Raw genomic sequence first — 20,000 nt, 5'->3', positions numbered from 1 at the left:
GGTAACATTGTGGAAAAAATTTCATCAGTTGACTAAACTTTGTTATCTCTTATAAAAACCGAGATAAATCAGAGCAAAGTGTGAGAACGAAGATGACGTTCCGTTAGAGAAAGTGCGGTGTTTAGAGATCCAGTCGTTGTGATAATCAAGTTAAGCTGACAAATACTCATTAGCTTGATGATCTTTTGCTAAATGCTCACTTGCTAAATATGCTCATTTGCTAAACTCGCTCATTTGCTAAAATAGTCTCACTTGCTAAATTTCATTTGCTAAATTTTGATCATTTGCTAAAAATGAAAAAGTGGAATTTTGCTGTTATTTGCTAACTTCATTACTTTTTGACTAAATTTTTTACAGAATATTCCGGTTTTTGCTTTAAATTTTAGGCTAGGCTTAAAAACCTGTTTTCCGGTAAGGAGTTTCAGCCTAAGCCTTCAATTTGAACAAATCCTCTATTTAGCAAATGATCAAAATTTAGTAAATGAAATTTAGCAAGTGAGACTATTTTAGCAATTGAGCGAGTTTAGCAAGTGAGCATATTTAGCAAGTGAGCATTTAGCAAAAGATCATCAAGCTAATGAGTATTTGCCAGTTAAGCTTGATCTTACTCCTCTTGGCGGCCCAAGAATTGACTTCTTTTCTATTTATTTATATTATCACGATTTCAATTGAGTACTTTCCATGAAAAAATATGTTCATTATTAGAAAACTTTTATTAAACAAAGATTATTTCAGAAACTCTGATAATTCATAGAACAAATGCAAGTCAATATCCGTTTCCAGAGTCTTGAGCTGGTGCTCCATAAGCGGTCTGAGCTGGAGGATCATTGGAAGCAGCTCCGTATGATGGAGGATTTTGAGCTCCATAACTTCTTGGCAGATAAACGTATTCGCTGGAGTAGTCGCGGCTGTCGGAACGGGACCAGGAACGCGAATCAGAGTCGGACGAGTCAGAGCTATCACGGTGGTGACGTCCGTGGTGGCGCTTGTGGTGACGTCTCGGGATATCGAAGTCGTCGAAGACGTGGCTGAAAGCATTCAATATTTTCTATCATGAAAAGTAAGCTTACTTGTATCCTGGATCTTGTTGTCTGCCGTTGTTCTGGTATCCAGTGTTAGTATCCTGAGAGACAGTGTTCACTCCATAGCCGGTAGCAGCAACGGCGGCAAAAAGCGCAACAAGAGCAAGAAGAAGTTTCATTTTTCTGGTTGGATACCTTGCCACTGACACAGACCCTTTTATATGTAACGTTTGTTTTGAATTCGATGGGATGAGAAATGATAGGGAAGAAAAAAAGTTTTGAGAGCGAAAAAAGTTTTTGAGATTGAAGAAAGACAACCTGATGATTTTTTTAATATTGTGACGTCAGTGTACCATTCAGAAAACAACATAAAACAATCAGCGTTCAAATCTCAATGAAAAGAAAGGTATTGTTTTATGAACATTGATTATTGGGAAGAAACGAACGGTTAAATGAATTAAAACCCAGAAGTTTCATAAATCAAAATAGAAAAATCACTGTGTCGAATCATTTTTTGGAACCTTTACTTCGAAGGCATAAAGGCAATAGCCGTGGATTAGAAAATCCTCGTCCCATCAAAGCAATTTCAAAGCACTGATCGTGTTGCGGATGGCATCTTTTACTTTAATGTTGAAAGTTTTGATAATCGAACTCTGAAATTACGTAGTTTTTAAAAATTATTACATTGAGAACACATGTGCATGCTGAAAATCGCTTCAAACTCAGAGAAACAGGTTGTGTTTTTTGTGGCTGAAAACAATCATTTTGTGAATTTTACTGATTTCACAGATTTTGAAAAACAATTTTAAAGTGGTCCGTGAAATTTCCAACTCCTTGAAAATTCGTGAAATCCCGGCCCAGAACAGAATTTTTCGAACTTATTCCATATAACTGTTATTAATTATTTTCATAAAAATGCCATCAATTCAGAAATGAAAAATGATGTTTCTTCAGTTCCTGCGCCCATTCATCACCACCTTCGATGACGATGTCCTCAGAAATGTTTATAGTTCGTTTTTCACACATTTTTCTCACAAAATGTTCATCATCTAATCACACGCGGGCGTTTTATCGCCTCCCAAGAAATCAGAGTTCGCACCCAGAGGAGGGCTCTCGGCGACTCTCTCCTCCCATCAATTCAATTTCTTGTCTGAGCAGAGACACGACCAATTAGTGAAAAGAGTGAGAAGATGAATAGTGTACACCAGCACACGCACGAAAAAAAAAATTATGCAACACTTCTTATGCTCTTCCAATTATTTTGGCTCACTTCCCTAGGGAATTTCTTCGGACTTCCTTATTTTTTTTCCTATTTTTGAAAATAGACGCATTATGACAGAAAATAACTATTTATGTTGAAAGTTAGTTGGCATATTTGCAATTATAATTTTTTTTGAATTACATTTGTGTTCTAAAATTACAATAAACAGCTCATTGGTATAGTTTTTAATGTATTTCTTTTTCTTCATGCCCATCTTCATAACAGTGTCAGTTTTTGTTGTATTCTTGGATACGTGTACATTTTCGTTTTTAAGTTGCTTTCCAGAGAGGATCACAGGTGAAGTGGTGGACAAAAAACCTCGTTAGGTGCCTAATGATTTGGGTTTCGAGATAGATGAACAAAGATGATACCGAAACGCCAACTGACAACACACTTCCTTCACTCTTTTTTCTTATATTTTGTGTGTATGTGTGTTTTTGTTTTCAGGTACACTTTTCTTTCCGGTACTTTTTTTTGATTTTTCGTTTTGACTTTAAACGAATGGACATTTTGAAAATAGAAGTTCATTCAAGCGGGTGGGTGCCATCGATCTTTCAAACTCAATTTGCAGTTCACTCGTTCCTTTTTTCTGGTAATCCGATCCATCTTTCTGGTTCATCAGCGCAAAAAATAGAACAGAAGATAGAGGTAATGTTGAAAAGTTGAAAATATGATGTGATGATATTTTTCGAGCAGAAAAAAACAGAAGAGACATGGTGCGAACAATCCCAGACCAAACCCATTTATCTTTTTGACACCACCCACCCGCAAAGAAACGTTTTTGTCTTATGACCAACTTGGTTTATTCCCAACAGACGAGATTTTTTCAGTCACACTTTTCTTGTTTTTCAGTAAATCACTATTTCCTGAACTATTGTTGTTTTCAAAGCTTCTATTATAAAATTGATTAGTCATATAAATCATCACGTGGGTCAGCTACTTGGTTTATTTTTCGGGTTTTTGTTTCTTGGAAAGAGCCAATCCGGACCGACCTTTTTTCAGAACTTTCAAAAAAATGCCCGGCTGGTTTCGGCCCGAGTTTACAGTATTTTCTTCCCGTCTTTTGGAAAAAAATGTTTCGGGGTCAATACCAAAAAATCCATTATTATCTGTCAAAAAGTTAAACGATTCTAAAACTTCCAGGCTTTGATTTTTCAATTGTTTTTCAATTCTGTAATTTTTTTTCTCCAATTGCATTTTTTGCAAAAAAAAATTCATACAAAATAATTTGACTCAGAGCTCATTAAAACTTTTCATGACCTGAAAATTTTTGCAAATTCCGCTTCATCGATAACTTTCGAGCTTATCTCGCTTGATTAGCTAACACTCACTTGATTTCAAATTCATCAGAATCTTCGTAACTTTTTTTCCTAAAAGTGCACAGAATCTAGAAAAATAAGACTTTGAAATGTCATTTCAGAGGATCGAAGAATGCGTTTCGTGTCTGGAAGATCCATTATTCAGGAAATCGGAGAGGACCCGAAACATGGGTCCTCTCCGAAAAACTCCTTTTTTTGAACTCGCTTTTTGATCTTCATTTTATATTTCACTCTGTTTAGTCACGTAATGTTTAATGTTTTGGATTCTCATTGAGTCTCGCTTTTTGCAATAGCATTAAATTGAGAACATCTGGTGTCTCCGCCAAACAATTGAACAAAATTGAGGAGGAAGAGCAGAAATAGAATTTTTATTGACCTTTCGCTTCTTTTTTCTTCTTTCGCCGTTCCTTTCATTAGGTTCTTCACAAATTTGAATATTTTATCAAATCAACAGAGAAACTGAAGGGGGTCCCACAAAACTGCCCGCCGACGAATTGACCGGGGCGAAAACGGATGAGACTAAATGCCCCGAGGGACGCGCAAAACACTGCCAGTGATGTGACTTCATTCTGCATGTTACCCTCTATTAGCCTTTCGAGCAGTTCTCGGCCAATAAGTTTTTTTTCGTCTTGCTGCTGCTGTTTCTAATTCTCTGCTGTTTTTCGATTCCTTATTTTTTTGGGTTTGACCGGTTGTACGGTAAAAATTTCAGTTTCTGTTATTATAGACTACAAGGATTATAGACAGTATAATATATACTGTCTAGGAAAACATGTCTAAGATATTCAATTCTTAGAAACTCTATTGTCTCTGTTTCTTAATCTCAGCGGTAAACATTCTTAACACGATTTTTCCAATACTTTTCCTCTACTTTTTCTATTTGATGTTTTTATTATATTTTATCGTGTTCTAAGTTTAGTTCTGAATTTTGTTCCCCGTATTTAGAATTCCGTCATGCACTTCTCATATTTTTTTGAAATTCAAAACCTTCGTGCCATTTGGTGTTTTTTGCGAATAGTTGTTCGAGCTGATGTATTTTATACCAATTATGAATCAGATGTTTGTCAGAAGCGCTCAGAATCAGATTTCCCAACAAAAATTTCAGTACTCACATTGACATATCATTAGTGCTTGGTGTCATTTACAAAATAACGCATCAATATTTTTTCTATTTTTTCTAGCTTCATCTCAAAATCACAAGCTCCAATTACCACACCTCCTCCTCCTCTGAATCCCATCTATTTATTGTTTCATTTTTCTCCAGCTACGCAGAGACAAGAATCCTTGATTTATTTCATTTTCTATTCCTGCATCATCATCATCATATGCCTAATAATATAATCGCAAGTCTCTTCTTCTCTTTCTTCATTTTTCTTCTTTTCTTCTTCCACATTGCTCTATTCCTTCGCCTTCACGCTTTTTTCAACAATCTCTCTCCCTTTCTAATCCTCATTGAAATTGACTTCGTATGATTCAAAGGGACATTTTACTTTTAAAAAGTGGTTATCAACATACTGAATTTTTCCGGAAATATTTCGTTTGACAGTGTTATTTTTTTTTCAGGCGGTCCAGAAGAGCAAAAAAATAAGGAAGAATATGCTTGTTTTTTTTTTCAAAAGCATTTTTTACAAACACTTCAGAAGCCCGCAAAATCTATGCGAAAAATGTTTACTTCCTGATGAAAACTTGTTTAATTTATTCTGGAAACACTTTGAGTTGAACAAACAGAAAATAGAAATTAAAAAAAAAATTGAGTTGAAAGTGATTTTAGAGAATTTGAAGATTAAAAATTAAATTACAGGTAGAGAAACATGGAAAAAATAAATTTCTGAAAAATTCCTTTTTTTTAAATTTCTTAAAATTAGGTTAATACACGCCTTTCGAAGAGTTGAACTTCTCAAAATGCATACCTTCTCCAAAAGAACTCCAAAAAATCTCCTGGTTTCCTCTTTGGACATTTTTCAATATTTTTATACAACTCTAAAAAAATTTTGAACTGGAGCTATGATTTTGAAACTTTAGACACTTTACTGAAAGGCCATTCACCCTCACTTAATTTTCGCTTTTTTGTCGAAAATTAATTTTTCAATTGGAGCACCACCTTTGCTCATCTAATGTGGTCACTAGAATCACTTTTGACCTTTCACACATATCCAACCACTTTTTGTCTTATTGAATAGACCCACCGACTCTTTCTATCTCTCTGTCCTACTAACCAAGAAGTCACATTTGCGACGAAAAGTGTGCGAAAGTCATATGGTTCTTCTTGGGTTTTTATGTGAAATAACGATTCGGAATTCGAGCACATCGACATTAACTGGGTGTATCGAAAATATGTGGTGAGCTCTGGATTTTGGTTTTTTTTTCTCTTCTGGGATCGAAATTCTTCGAAATGCGGAAACTGATATTCTGAAAACTTCCCGTTGGGACTTTGCTCTTGTTCCCTTACTAGCAGCTTTTCACAACTATAATTATCTCGTTTTCGTCCGAGGTCTTTAATTGGAAATTTCATTTTCCTAGTAGATGTTCACCCCATTTCTACTTGATCCCTCTCTTCGTTTCCATTGAAAATTCAAAATTTTTATTTCTTCGGTTTTATTTCTTTTTTTCGGTTCTGGCATCGGTTTCTTTTCCTGCTCGGTTCCCAACATCGTCGATCTTCTCATTTTCTTTTCACTTTTGCCCCCTCCCCCTTTTCTCACTCACTTCTTATTAGGTTTTTAGGGTCCTCTCCTTCAGAGAGCACAACGGAACACTTCCCTTGTCCTTGTTTTTTTTTCGCTTCTAGGGTCTTTTTTCTTCCGTTTTTTTTCACATCTCAAGTGTTCATCGAATCGGATGCCAATCTCAGAGTGGGAACATGTTCTTCTTAGAATTTATCTTTTTTTCTGGAAATCCATCTCATTGTTCCAACGCTAATCTGCCATGTGACCTTTGTCTAGTTTCTCTCATCCGTTCCAGATTATAATCTTTTATTAAAACAGTTAATCTTTTTTCTGTGTTACAGAGATAATAAGCAACATAGAAGAAAAAAAAAGCTAGCTGAGAGAAGAATTTATACGGTCAAACTTGGATAATTGGAAGTGCCAAACAAATCAGGTAAGATCAACGAAACAATGAATTTCAAGTTCTGAGTGAAATAAAATTCATGAAATGCTAAAGTTCCTCACAAACATGCTTTGTATTTCGGTAGAAAGGACAAATTTTGAGTCTTCAAAAAAGTATTTCAGAATTTTGAGATTTGCCTGAAAATTCCTATGCGGAACAAAAAAATTATACTTTTTGTAATTGAAAATTTTGAGAGAGACATTAGAAATTTATCAACTCATAAAATGTTAGGAATATTATGGAAAATATTTCATCAGTTGACAATTTTTTTCTTTCATAGATACCGAGATAATTGAGTGCACGTATAGGACAAGCTGCTATCAAAACGGGAGATTAGTCTAAAATAGTTTTAAATTTTATACAAACCGAAAAATCTAGAATAATCTTGCTTTTAAACTAAAAAACACCAAATATTTGATTGGTTTGTACGGTACTCTACGCAAACTACTGCATGATTAAGTTACGATAAAAACCTGGTCGTTAAAAACGTTACTTTGATTTTGTCAAAATTCAAGATCATGACTCATGTATGCAGCGAAAATTATATAACCCTATACCTTCAAATGTTACATTTCTTTAGAAATAGAACTTTTCAAAATGTTTCATTGGTCTACAGTAGCCAAAATATATTGAAACTGATATGAAACATTTTTGGATCTATTCAGGCTTTGTTACAAACAAGACCTATGACCTCAAACACGTCTGGTTTGGTTTCATTTAAAAAATGCCCAGTTTTGTGTCGTCCTACTCATTCTGGTATTCATGAAAATCTATTGTTGCGCTTTTGAATGTTGCGATTTTTCAATTTCGCCGTGAATTCTCTTGTGTTCATTCATATGTGTCACGCGTCAAAGTGACAAAAGGTTTCAAATCCGGTCACATCCATTTTTTTCAACTCTTCTCTCGTTTTTGCTTTCCATCAACAAGGCTTTCTTCGTTCCCCGGGTCCCGTTGTCCTCATGTCCGATACTTCAAACACTTGTGTCACACTTCAATTAAATCAAATCCTCCGCATTTGGCTCTCCTTCTGTGTTGAGCTTCCCCTAGTGCTGCTTTCGTTTTGCTCACACACGTTTTTTGTTTTTATTTGGCACCCAGGAAAAATATTCAAGAAGATTCAGCCTCCTCTTAACTAGTTTTTTTAGGGTGAGAATTTGGAAGGTTCAAGTCGAAGAAGGGTGGGACCCTTCTTTTTTTGTTGCGTCGGTTCTCTCATTCATTTCCTTTTCTATCCATTCAAAACAATAATAATTTATTCGTAGTTTTTCGCTTCTTATTTCGAATCCAATGAATAATGAAAACAGCGATCAAGCTGTGAGAACAAAACGAAGAAGAACTTAATTCTATTTTTGCTTTCTCTGATTCTTTTGTTCTCTAAATATGTTTCGGACTAATTTTGACACCATCTGGCTTGGGATGCACTATTTTGTTTGGCTCGGTACGAAGAGCAGGGGGAAATTTCATTTGAACATTTTCCCAATTCCAATGTTTCTCTAAACTGAGCTAGGATTTTCTTATTCTGTACTAGCTGGAGAAAAATCTGAACAGAAAATGTTCTGAAACAAAGAACTTGTTATTTTCTAGGAAAATTAGTTATCAATGAATGATTGACTTCCCCCGGGGCTTAAAGAAACACGAGAAAATTTGCGTTGTTTCCAATAACATTTCATAAGTAGAGCTAACAAAATTTCGTAATATTTCATGACAAGTTACGGTACTAGATAGAAATATATCATGCTTCGACATTTTCAGGGACAGCTTTAGAGTCCTAAAAATATTTCTAGGATTTTCCATTAATTCAAAATCATACAAAACAGGAAAAATTTTGATTTTTGTAATCTGTAATCTTTTTTTCAAATTCCATTTTGATGAGACGTGCTTTTTATAATCATAAATAATTAAAAATGCCAAAATGAACAATGCTATAAAAGTTGTGCCATTTGAAAGCCGCATCCTGTAAAACATGTACTAGAAGGGCCTGGCCATCTGTTTCAAGTAGGTTTTTTTGGGCCTCTTTAATGAAAGGAGCCTTTTAAATTCAGGGGCCCATCTAGTACAGGTTTATGGTATTTTGCTTTGATGGATTTATGCAAAAAATTGTCAACTGAAAATCGTTTTTTGGTATACTCTGAAATTTTCAGGCTCAGAGAAAAGCTCTGGTTTATTTTATCAATTCTTAACAGTCAATTACCGTCTACTGAAAATCTCAAAATAATTATCTTTTCATTTAGTATCATACGGTACCAAAAGAACTCACCACCCGTATGATCTTTAACCTTCTCATGCTTTACTGCTTTCCAACTTTCTGTTTGCTACTACTTCTTCTACTCCTAGATGTTCCAAATTTTCCGAGTGACTGACACCAACAACAATATACATAGCACCATGTAAATCAGTCACCTAGACGAGCATGATCCTTCCATTTCTCCACAAACCTCACTTTTTGTTTTCTACAATCCTCTCTTTTTGTGCTGCCACTACTGCCGATTACATCAATAAAAATGGAGAAGCACGAAATCTCATACATTAAAGATGAATGCGAAACACAAAAGGTACTCGATTATGTCCATTTCAGTTCATTCTCATTCTCGTGACGCGACAATCCATTTTGGACCCCACTTTTTGGTCCTCTTTAACTTGACGACTGCGTTCAATGCACTTTCCAATGAATATTTGTTTTGATGAAATTGGAATAATGGAGAATGGAATTTTTGGTGAACTCTTTCTGAAATGATTGTGATTCTAGACAACATGAAAATTACTTTTTTATGGTCAAATGAAATTTCATACAGAAACCCTACTCCGCCCAACATTTGGAATTTAGAAAAATAGGTTTTTGCTTTTTTTTTTCACAACCGAAATCTGTTAATTTCAAAATAACAATGAGGTCAAGGTTGACTGAAATGACATTTCTGTTAGAGGTATTAGGTTAACCTACAATTTTCGCGATGAACGTAATTTTTAAAAAGTTTTCTTATTGAATTTCCATTCTTCTAACCTCCTGAACCCCATATGAAAACTGCCATCACTTTTACCAATACCCGGAAACAATTTATGGTCCAAAAACCAAAATGCCGAGGTTTTTATTCAAAAAAAGAAACTTCTTGTTCCCGGCAATTTTCGGTTTTTTGTTCCTCTCTCTTCTTTTCAAATTTTCAACTTATTTACACTTTTGTTCGGTGGCCCAGTTTAGGTTTCGTTCCGGTTTACCAATTGAAATGTCACAGCCCACACATTCTTCTATTATTCTCACTTTTATTGAAAAAAAATACAAAAAAATGAGTCTGAAACTAATAATTGAATTCCCGATCGTCTCTATTTTTTCAGCAGAAGTGAGTGAGTCAGATGCAATTAAATAGGGATAAGACGTTTTTGCTATTCCAATTGCTTGGTATTAACGTTCCCTTCTTTTTCCCCCAATTCAACCCACGGATTTTTTTCCTGGAAACCTACGAAATTTTTTCTGCATCACGTTTCCAATTTGAATAGTAATTCATCAGTTGGGAATTTTCGGCGATTTTGGGTGGGAGTGCAAAACGAAAGGTTATTAGATTAGGAAAAAAATCCCGTGGTTTTCAGGAAATTAAAAACGCCATGACATAGAGCATTGAAAGATTGATATACAATTTGCTTAGTTTCCAAACAAGATGGAGCAAGAATTTCATTTCGCACCTAACTTCCTTTCTTTCTTATCAGGCTAAAAAAACCAGACTAGGACCAAAATTTTAATTATTTCGTGATATGTAGATATAGCAATTCACATAACAACAAAGAAAGTATTCAAAAAAAAACCTGCAGAACATCCAAAATCGGTTCATAATGGAACACTTTAAGTTTTCATACGCTTCGGAAAACTTCTGGAAGGGTCTGGGATTTTTGAAATATCATTCAAATACCATGAAAAATACCATGAAAATGCTCCATTTTTGTTTTTGATACTTTTCTAAAAATGCCTCAGAATTTTCAGTTTTGGCGGAAATTCAAAAAAAATTAAGAACTTTCTGGAATCATCTAGAAATTAACTAGATTTTTTCATTTTTTGAAGCGCTGTTCAGTTTTTTTGGATTTTTTTTTCGAAATTTTTAGGTGGTATGTTAATTTACATATTTAGTTACACATTTTAATGCAATAATAATTATTGATCGGAGTACTTTTCAATACTTTTTTTCGGTAAATTCCTGAAAAAAAAACCATTCTGTAACCTCCAATAATTTTTGGGAGATTTTCACTTTCTCTGTATTTTTGAAAATATAAAACAATGTTCGTCTTTACCGAAAATTCTTTTGAAACCTCATCATTCTAAAACCAGTAATTCACTCATAATTGAACAGTAATTATCAGTCAATTTGTTTCAATGAACACTTGGCTCCGTTTTTTGAACTATCCTCAGAATACTGACTCATTCTACGAAAAATGAGTTCAAGAAACAAGTAGACTAACCTTGAAAAGACAAGAAAACTAATTTGTGTTCTTCGAAACTTTTTTCTTCCCAATTTACAACTAGTTTTGTGTTTTGAACGTTACTCCGAACTCCATATTCCTGTTTTCTGCTAATTCGTTCACTATTTTCTCTCCCTAATAGTCCGCTACACCTGACAATGCACACTTTGCTCCAAATACGATGGTCCCACCCGCCGGCCGTCTCTAATTCGCACACAGATCCTATTTCAAGCCATTCTTGATGTGCCAGGAGCATTGAATGCCCTCTCTGTGCCTTTTTTCTCCATTGATGCTCTCCCCAGCTTCTTCTCTATACGTTTAGTGTCTGTTTTAGCATCCGGTTTCGTCTAAACTTTGCCTCTTTTACATCAAGTAGACCGTTTTCACCGAAAAATTGATGATAAGAACTACGCATGTGTTTCTGGAAACTCGATTTCACAACTTTTCATTTCTTTTTTCTTATCTTTATCGAATATTTCGAATAAATCCATCATTCTATCTGTAGGCGTTTCGTTCTTTCTAAGCCCCTGTTGTTATTACGTCCCACACAGCACAATTTCCGATTTTGGAAAAAAAGGGCTGTCCGTGTGCACTCGGAGAGCCCCGCCCATCTCTTTTTTTGGAAGGGACCTCCTCGTTTTGCTCTTTCACTTCATACGGATTTCCCCTCTTTCCTTGCGTTTGCCTCTGTTCTCATGGACTCGATTTCGCGGAATAATTAATCTATTGAGAAGGAGGCAAGGGGAAAGTTCTCCTATTTTTGTTTTCGGGTTCACTTCCCTTCTTTTTCGTGTTTTTGAGAAGTTCACAAATTCGATTCAGAGTGACGAATCGAACAGCTGACTTTTCGTCTCATAACCTAGACATGCATAAATCATAAGAAAGCGCGGTAACTTACTTTGTCAAGTGTTCAGTCCTTTTCTATTCTTCCGTACATCCCTTCTTTCTCAGAAAATTCAGGTTAATATTTTAATTTTATTCCAGGTTATGAAATAAGATGGGTTGCGTCTTTGGTCGTCACTGTGATCCAGGAGTGCCGGACTCATCCGTTCGCTACAGATGGCACGTGGATGCTTTCATTCTTGACGATGGAACTAATTCGGAAGTGAGTTTTTGAGAACTGCAGTACGATACTAGTTGCATTTTTTTTGTTGAGATTACTAGAAGTCTACATAGACATGTATCAGGTTTCATTTGACCTCCACGAATATCGAGCACATTTTTGAAAAATTGACGACTCTCATGAATAAAAAATTGTTTTGTTTTGATGTTGTGACAAGGGAAAAATTGGAAAAATGGAACGGCTGAAGTGAAAAATAGACTTCAAGGGTGTGGACTTGAGAGGAAACACAATTGTGTCTTCATCCACTTCAACCATTTCCTTTTTGTGACATCACTCCTTGTATTCACTTGCTTTTTTGTTGCTTTCTTTTCATCCCGATTTCTTTCAGATCCGTCGAGGTGGAATTGTCTATGTCGCCGATGAGAACATTGTCTACCGTCCGAGACGCTTCGACTGCTCCAAGAAGGGCGGATCATACACTGCCGAGATTCTTCAGGTCCAGAAGACAAGTAAAGGAAAGACATACACACCGGATTCAAGCAAAGTGAATAATTAATGACTTAATTAAACATTTTTGAAGTTTTCTGTTTGTAGAATCAACGAACGATCAAACGAAATATCATCTGGATCGAGGTGATGGAGGGCGAGATTGCTCAGACAATGGGATTGGTCACTGTTGGAGACGTTCACAAGGTAATGCAAGCTTCCGAAAGCCTGTTGGCCATATTGTTGAGTGAAAGAAAACTAGGGGGAGTCAATCAAAAACTTCATGTTTCATAAACCACGCTGAGAACTGACATACCGTATTTTCTCTGATAGAAGCTATTCTAAACCATCCACTTTGAGCTTAATGATCTCGATTCCTGCAAAAGATATCTGAAATGTGTCATTAAAAAAACGTTTATGATATCATGATGAATAATTTATCATTTGAAAACTTTTTGATATCTCTTGCAGGAATTCAGATAATTGAGCTCAAAGTTGGCAATTTGGGTAGGAGAGAAAAAATGCGGTGACACTAATACTGGAATTCAAATTTCCAAAAGTGATACAGTAATGTAAAACCTGTGAAAGAAAAGTACGTCATATCAAATATCAATTTTGACCTAATTTATCTTAATTTCTGCCGAAGATATTGATTTTTTTGAACAGCAGAATTTTCCCCTTTACTATTATTAAAAAATTGTTAATGTAACACAGTTGAATATTCTTAGGAGCGAAAATGAATTGGGTCAATTTTGAGTTTTGGGGTTCTTCATAAACTTTCTCTGTTAGAAGCCCATCCTATAAATGCACTTCGAGTACAATTATCTTGGTTCTTCTGAAATATGTCAACACATTTTAACTGAAAATTTATTTACACCAATATTTTATCAGTTGACAAACTTTTGATATCTCACCTAGGAACTAAAATAATTGAGTTCGAGTGATATAGGGTGAGCTTCTAGTAGAGCATTTACGGTATTCGAAATCGAAATTGCCGGAGACATATAGTAATGTAAAACTTTTCTGAGAAGGAACAACTCAAGATGTTACAAATGTATAAACTGACCGAATTCTTTTGTTGTTATTAGAACGTTTTAATGAATTACTGTTTGATATCCTCTTCGGAAGCAGAGATCAGTTTGGTGAAATTGAAGAGTATGTATTTATATGTAACATTTTTCACGGTGACATAGAAAATACACACTTTTCAAACCCTATCTCCTAACCAAGCTATCTAATATTTCCTTGTTCCAGATCTACGATGATATTTGCGACATTATCTCAAAACATCGCGAGCGACCGAAGATCGTCCAGTACAACTCCATCGACATTGATGGAGTTGAAATCGATCCAGTCTAATTGTCAAATCCAAAAGATTAATTTTTTTTAAAACCGAATTTTGGTAGATCAGAAACTAAAATTGACAACAATTGTTTTAGTTTCCAGACACACCAATTATCTTGTAAATCTTTGACCCGTTCTCAGTTTTTTTTTCCATTTTTGTTTCAAAAAAGCAAATTTTTCCCCAGAGCCATAATTCCTATTAATTTCTCACCCTTCAAACCACCGTAACTTGTGTATCTCTTTATGAACATATAGTTCCATTTCTTTCAGTATAGTTTCTTCTTGGCGACTTCATTTTTTTTTTTGGTTTTTCTCTCTCCCCCTATTTCTGAATATTTCTAGTCATTACTGTACCTGTTCATATTTTTTCCTGCATTCTCTCAAACGAAAATTTCCCCCTTTCCCCCCATCCTGTATATCCATCACGAACAGTTTCCCGAAAAAAAACCCCGATCATTTTGTGGTTAAGCAAACGCTTACTGGTTTCACCATTTATTTTTCATAACCACTGATATTTTCAAAAAATCAAAATCTAAAAAAAAAACAGCAACATGAAAAAAAACATTCTCGAATTTTCTTCAGTCCCCAGTTTTTTTCCTTTTGTCTCCCGATTCTTTTTGATTGCACACGTTGAATAAATAAATTCTGAGCACAGAGACAATAGTTCATTGGCAATTGGATTTCACAAACTCATACTCGATTAGCTTTTGATTGGCGATAATTGACCGATCGGTTGACGAAATAATCAAATGATCGGAAAAGTGGATTTTTCGGCTTGCACGGTCCGACACCAGCAATTTGCAGACGCTTTTTTCCGGTACCACGTCTTATTTGCCGGCACTTTGCCTGGAAAATTATGTATAATTTATTTTCACTTTCAATTTAACTGGAACGACAAGTAAATCTATACTTGTCATGCAAAACTGAGCAGAAATTGATTTGCGGTTTCTGACCTAACACAACTCCCTCGCATGAAAAAAAAACAAAATTCAATTTACCTAATAAAATTTGTTCGATGAACTAGACTGTCAGAAATAGTTTACACCTATTCTACGTCACAGCCATGAGAACGTATATGATCTGCTATAGGATTTTCTGATCATGTTGGCAGGATACAAAAAAAGCCCAACCGAATTTGAGATTGTCATCATCGTTGCCATGAAGGGTAAAGGCTACAGACTATAAAAAATGTGTGATGATTTTTTGAACCTAATAAAGTGATCTTTGTGACGACAGCAGGAATATATCGGAAACAGAAAAAAGGACACTTACAACGTAGAAAGAACATATATCAGTATGCGTTTTGCCCTCCGAATCGCAAACTGTTAGAGTTGTTTGACCGGCCGAACACATGTCTTCGCAGCAGACACCCGAGTAGTCCACTTCCAAAGTTTCATTCAGTCTGCAAATTCAGAATTTCGAATAATATTTTTTTTGTGAATCATCTCTGTATATTTTGAACTCAAAGCTTCAAAATTTCAGAGTAACATGAGTACCTTTAAATAAAAATCGTTTAGCACAATATCAGAATTGTTTGGTCAGTTGGCACATTTTTTACATCTTGCATAGGAATTGAGATAATTGGGACAAATTTGACAGTGTGAACACCTTTCTATTGCAGGTTTTACAGCAGACAACCCATATCTTACAAAACAAATCAAACAAATTTTGCAAATTCGTTTATAGATGGTAAGAAAATATTTGGTTTGAATGATTTTTTTTAGTGGAATTCCATTTAGAAAGAATAAGATTTGTGAAGTTCATAACTTCTGAGATTTAAAGCTCCATATTATGATGACCATCTGTGGACGAGAACCCGTGGCCGAAGGTTCCACAACGACCGCTACCGTACACTAAAAACATTTTCATTTTTAGGTTTCTTCTCGATATTTTTTGCGTTTTCAGTCAATTCTTTAACAGTCCAACATTTTTTTTACGACGTTACTGATGGAAAATAACGGAAAAATTAACAAAAAGCAGTGAAAATGAGAAAACGAATCCTGAAAACGAAAATATCTTCCAGTAACGGTAGTTGTTGCTGTGGGACCTTCGGCATTCGCCGTTTTTCCTTCACAGCTCTGATTTTTTGTACCAGTATAACATTCCTACAGCGTTTTTCGGATACATAAGTTGTGGTCCCCCAAGCATGTTCTGAGTCAGTTAGTCAAACATTTCCAATTTCCCACAAAAGACTAAACGATCTGAATCCAAAATACGAATCTGTTGATTACTCATAAAGCCAAAAAAATTAACAACTCTACTCAAAACTTGTATTTTGTATGTTCACACATCGGGATGACGTTATTCGTTTTAATACTATCACAAAAAGTCGTCAAATAAGTGACAGAGAAGGATTACTATGAAACAACAAACATTTTACAGTAACCCCCAAAAACTTTGATACCGATGAAAAACTCACTGATTCTTGTGATAACATTTGGAGTTTAAAAATGTGCAAAAGTTTGCATGCGTCTGTCCCTTTTTGTCGCAAACTGGATTCCACTCAGTTGGACATGGTGCAGTACAGGAACATCTGAAATTCTGGAATTTGATAAAATGTAAATTTTTTCGGCCAACTTCTCTTGACTTGAATCCATTGAAATATGATTTTTGAATAATTTGAATTCGATGCACTGTCTTTCTTCAAACTCGCAAACACTTTGGTACATCTGAAATTCAAAATCGTCTAGTTATTTTGCTCTTTTCTTTGAATCACCTGTCCTACTGCACAAACTGGTTGCTCGAACATATTACAGTATCTCGCCGAGCAACACGATCCCTCATAGAGCAGTGCCAAATCTGAAACTTGTTGTGGTGTCATGATTCATTTTCAGGGTGCATCATATGTACTCTATATTGTTTATTAATGTTTGGCGGGGTCTCATAAACCAGTTTCACTTATTTTTTCTCATCGCCAGAAACTATAATATGGATTTTGCGATTTTGTGACTTTACACAACAATGGTGATTCAAGGTATGCTTCCTGTTCTCGATTGATGAGTCTGATTGAATCTAATCTCACAAGGATTAGGAAAAAGGCTGAATAAGAAAAAATGTAGAGCTTAATCTTAAACGAATAAGGAAAATAGTGAAACTGAACTTTGGAATATGTACTCAATAAATTAATGATTCTACCTTTCTTTGTTTCCTGTGCACATTGGAAAATGCACATATTCGAGTAAGTGTATTGATATGCACCATCTCTCACACAAACTGGGTCTATTTCTGGAACACATGTGCAATTCGTGTTGGGTTCTCGACGGTATGGAAATGTCAGTCGTGTTCTGAAATAGAGGCCAATTTGGATAGTTTCATTTTTGCGTCTGAAACCCCGCGTGGCGTACATTGCAGGGATGTCCGGAAAGAAAATCGGAGTTCCGGAAGTTCCGAAATTTCGAATATTAAATAGTCATAAAACTTTTTGCGTTTTCGATCTCTGTTTTTCGAATTTTCATCTATTCTTTGTGTTTTTGTGATGGTAAATACCATAAATTCCGAAATTCCGGACATTCGGAAATTGGAATATTCCGAAATTCTAGAATTTATAAATTTTCTAAATCAGTATGTGTCGACATTTCTAAAATCTGGAATTTTGAAACTCGCAATTTTCTACATTCCGAGAAATACCATACGAGCTATTCAGAACATCCCTCGAGAACATTATCCTTATTCTAACAGAAACCAACTAGTACTTTGAGAAAATCCTTTTCTGTGTTATGATTATGTTTTGTGATATTGCATTTATGATATGTCTGACTAGTGCACATAGCCAAAGATCTGAATGTGCCCAATGATAGAGTTCAAACATGTATATGGGGGATTAATGTGTCAGGAACACCTGAAGGTCAGTCTATTTTCAGAAGAACGTTGGGTACAGTGAAGGATGATTTTTTTGTATAGACGCATTGCTCAGAATTTAGACCGACGACTAGAGTAGAGCCAAAGATTTTGTCAAAATTTGAAACCTCCATTGATTTACACATTGGTCTCTTTTCCATTTCAATTAAGAATTTTGGATTATATCAGAATTTTCTAGTGATTCAGAATGGTAATTTTCAGGTCTGAGAGCGTATCTGGACCCCTGGTCTCTTTTCCTCCTACACACTGCTATTTTGGAATTTCAAACGAAAAGATACTGATATTATAAATGAGGAAACTAGCAAATGTTCACGTGCTTTTTTTGTTTTTTTAACAAGCTCTGAAAAAAGAAATACACCAAAATAAAAACATGTCTAGAGGAGTTGAACGGAGATCAACTTACTGTGCGATTTGAAAAACATTAAGACCGAGTAAAACAGTTATCCAAAATGCCATAGTGGGATATAATGAAACAAAAGGACTCTGAGGTACAAGAGAGTGTCACTCAAAGAGCCCAATTCCTTGTTTCCCGGGAGAAGAGGGCGGCGTGTGTGGGCGCAAACAACGTGAACTCCCGTGTTCCTTTCTATTCATATATCCATCCCGTGCGGGAGAGGTTGGGGGATTGCACCAAACATACTGTTTCTCTCCAATGTTCCAATTCCTGTGTCATTTGCATACAAGCCTGCGCGACGCGAGTTTGAGTTTCAAGAGGTTTTGGGCTCTGAACTTGATGATTGCAAACGCGACACAGCGCGAATATACTTGTTGATATTCTCATTAGGCACTTATCCCAAAGCATGACCGAGCAAATAGTTTTAGAAGAGAGATAGAGCAACGAAATTATGGAAAAATGTTGTATCAGAGTGGAGGATCACCGTTTTCCGTATTTCGAGATCACGACATGGATCTGTTCAAGAGAGATAGCATGATCCCAAATAATTGAAATGAGGGAAATTTTATGAACGCGAAGTATGGACTAGCTAGTGCTGCTTACTGGACGCTTTCCAAATTTCGAAGTTTTTAACAACTTTTCAGATATTCAAAAATCCAGAAAACTTGGAAATAGAGCATTTTCAGAATGTCGGAAATCGAAAATTTCGAAAATACCGATTTGTGTATTGAATAATTGAAATCAAAAATGGAAGTAGGTAAACACGTCAGAATTTTTTTCCGCTCATGTTAAAATTAGGAATGTTCGGAACGGAATTCAGAATTCCGAACATCTTGACAGGGAAAATTTTCAGATCTTTTTTAGAATGAAAACCTGTTTGGAATATTTCCAAAGCTTTTTTTTTGTAATTATAGCATATGTCAAAAGCGCACGCCAAAAAGTTCCGTTTTGTGATGAAAAATAGGATTTCACCTTGAAAAAAAAACCACAAAACTTTTTGTGAAAACCAAAGTATTCAATAATTCGAAAAGTCGGGATTATTAATTTCAAAATGCAGTACTCTTTTGGTTCCGATGTTCTTTAAAAGCTGTTATTTTTCATTTGAAAATTCAAAGACTTTCTGAAATAAAGAATATTTTAAAAATAAGTTTTCAAATTTTCATATAATCGAATTTTTATAGTGAAATTCTTTATATTTTCAAAACTTTCAGGCTCAATTCCACACACCCCTGAGTTAGGCTTTCTCCTATTTTTCCCGTTTTGGAACATTTTCAATCCCAAAAAAAAACAGTATCACCGATGTTACGTGGTTTGAACTCAATCTGTATTTATTTTCTAAACAACAAATGATATCTGCATTTTTCGTTACATTTCATTGATCAGTGTCACTATGAAAAAACTCAACGATCAAGTTTCGAACATGACCAAACTTTTTTTTGTTTTTGTTTTCATCTGTGTGGTCTGCAAAGGGCACATGATTCACATTTTTTCTCAAAATAAATAATGAATGCTCTTAAATTGCACAGACCACAGTAATCGTTCCTCAATGAGTTTCAAGCAAAAACTCTGTAGTGTACTACGTTCCAGGAAGTGAAACATCAGTCCAATTTGGACTTATTATCTCCGCAGGAGTTCATATATCACCCAATTAAACAAAGCTATAAGTGGGCCAATGTGTCGGCAGAGCACAAATGTGTTACCGCAT

General features: G+C 35.3%; 3 protein-coding genes across 3 annotated transcripts; 1 reads left to right on the top strand and 2 right to left on the bottom strand.

Annotated features, from left to right (window-relative positions):
- Window positions 1-766: 766 nt before the first annotated feature.
- Window positions 767-1,201, bottom strand: CBG14208 (the record flags this gene model as incomplete). The annotated part of the gene is made up of 2 exons (XM_002644328.1): window positions 767-1,028; window positions 1,071-1,201. The coding sequence occupies 2 exons, from the start codon at window positions 1,199-1,201 to the stop codon at window positions 767-769; spliced, it is 393 nt and encodes a 130-aa protein (XP_002644374.1).
- A 10,946-nt stretch (window positions 1,202-12,147) lies between these two features.
- CBG14207 lies at window positions 12,148-14,058 on the top strand (the record flags this gene model as incomplete). Its single annotated transcript, XM_045239480.1, has 4 exons — window positions 12,148-12,255; window positions 12,602-12,757; window positions 12,808-12,906; window positions 13,954-14,058. The coding sequence occupies 4 exons, from the start codon at window positions 12,148-12,150 to the stop codon at window positions 14,056-14,058; spliced, it is 468 nt and encodes a 155-aa protein (XP_045095360.1).
- A 675-nt stretch (window positions 14,059-14,733) lies between these two features.
- On the bottom strand, window positions 14,734-20,000 carry CBG14206 (the record flags this gene model as incomplete). The annotated part of the gene is given in 9 exon segments (XM_045239479.1): window positions 14,734-14,889; window positions 15,316-15,445; window positions 16,463-16,545; window positions 16,575-16,576; window positions 16,621-16,712; window positions 17,179-17,327; window positions 17,341-17,477; window positions 18,538-18,677; window positions 19,996-20,000. 9 exon segments carry the CDS (start codon window positions 19,998-20,000, stop codon window positions 14,734-14,736), a joined length of 894 nt encoding a protein of 297 aa, XP_045095359.1.

This window comes from Caenorhabditis briggsae (assembly GCF_000004555.2).
Source record: "Caenorhabditis briggsae complete genome, chrX, whole genome shotgun sequence".
Classification (NCBI taxonomy): Eukaryota; Metazoa; Nematoda; class Chromadorea; order Rhabditida; family Rhabditidae; genus Caenorhabditis; species Caenorhabditis briggsae.
This window is presented reverse-complemented; position numbering and strand designations above follow the sequence as displayed.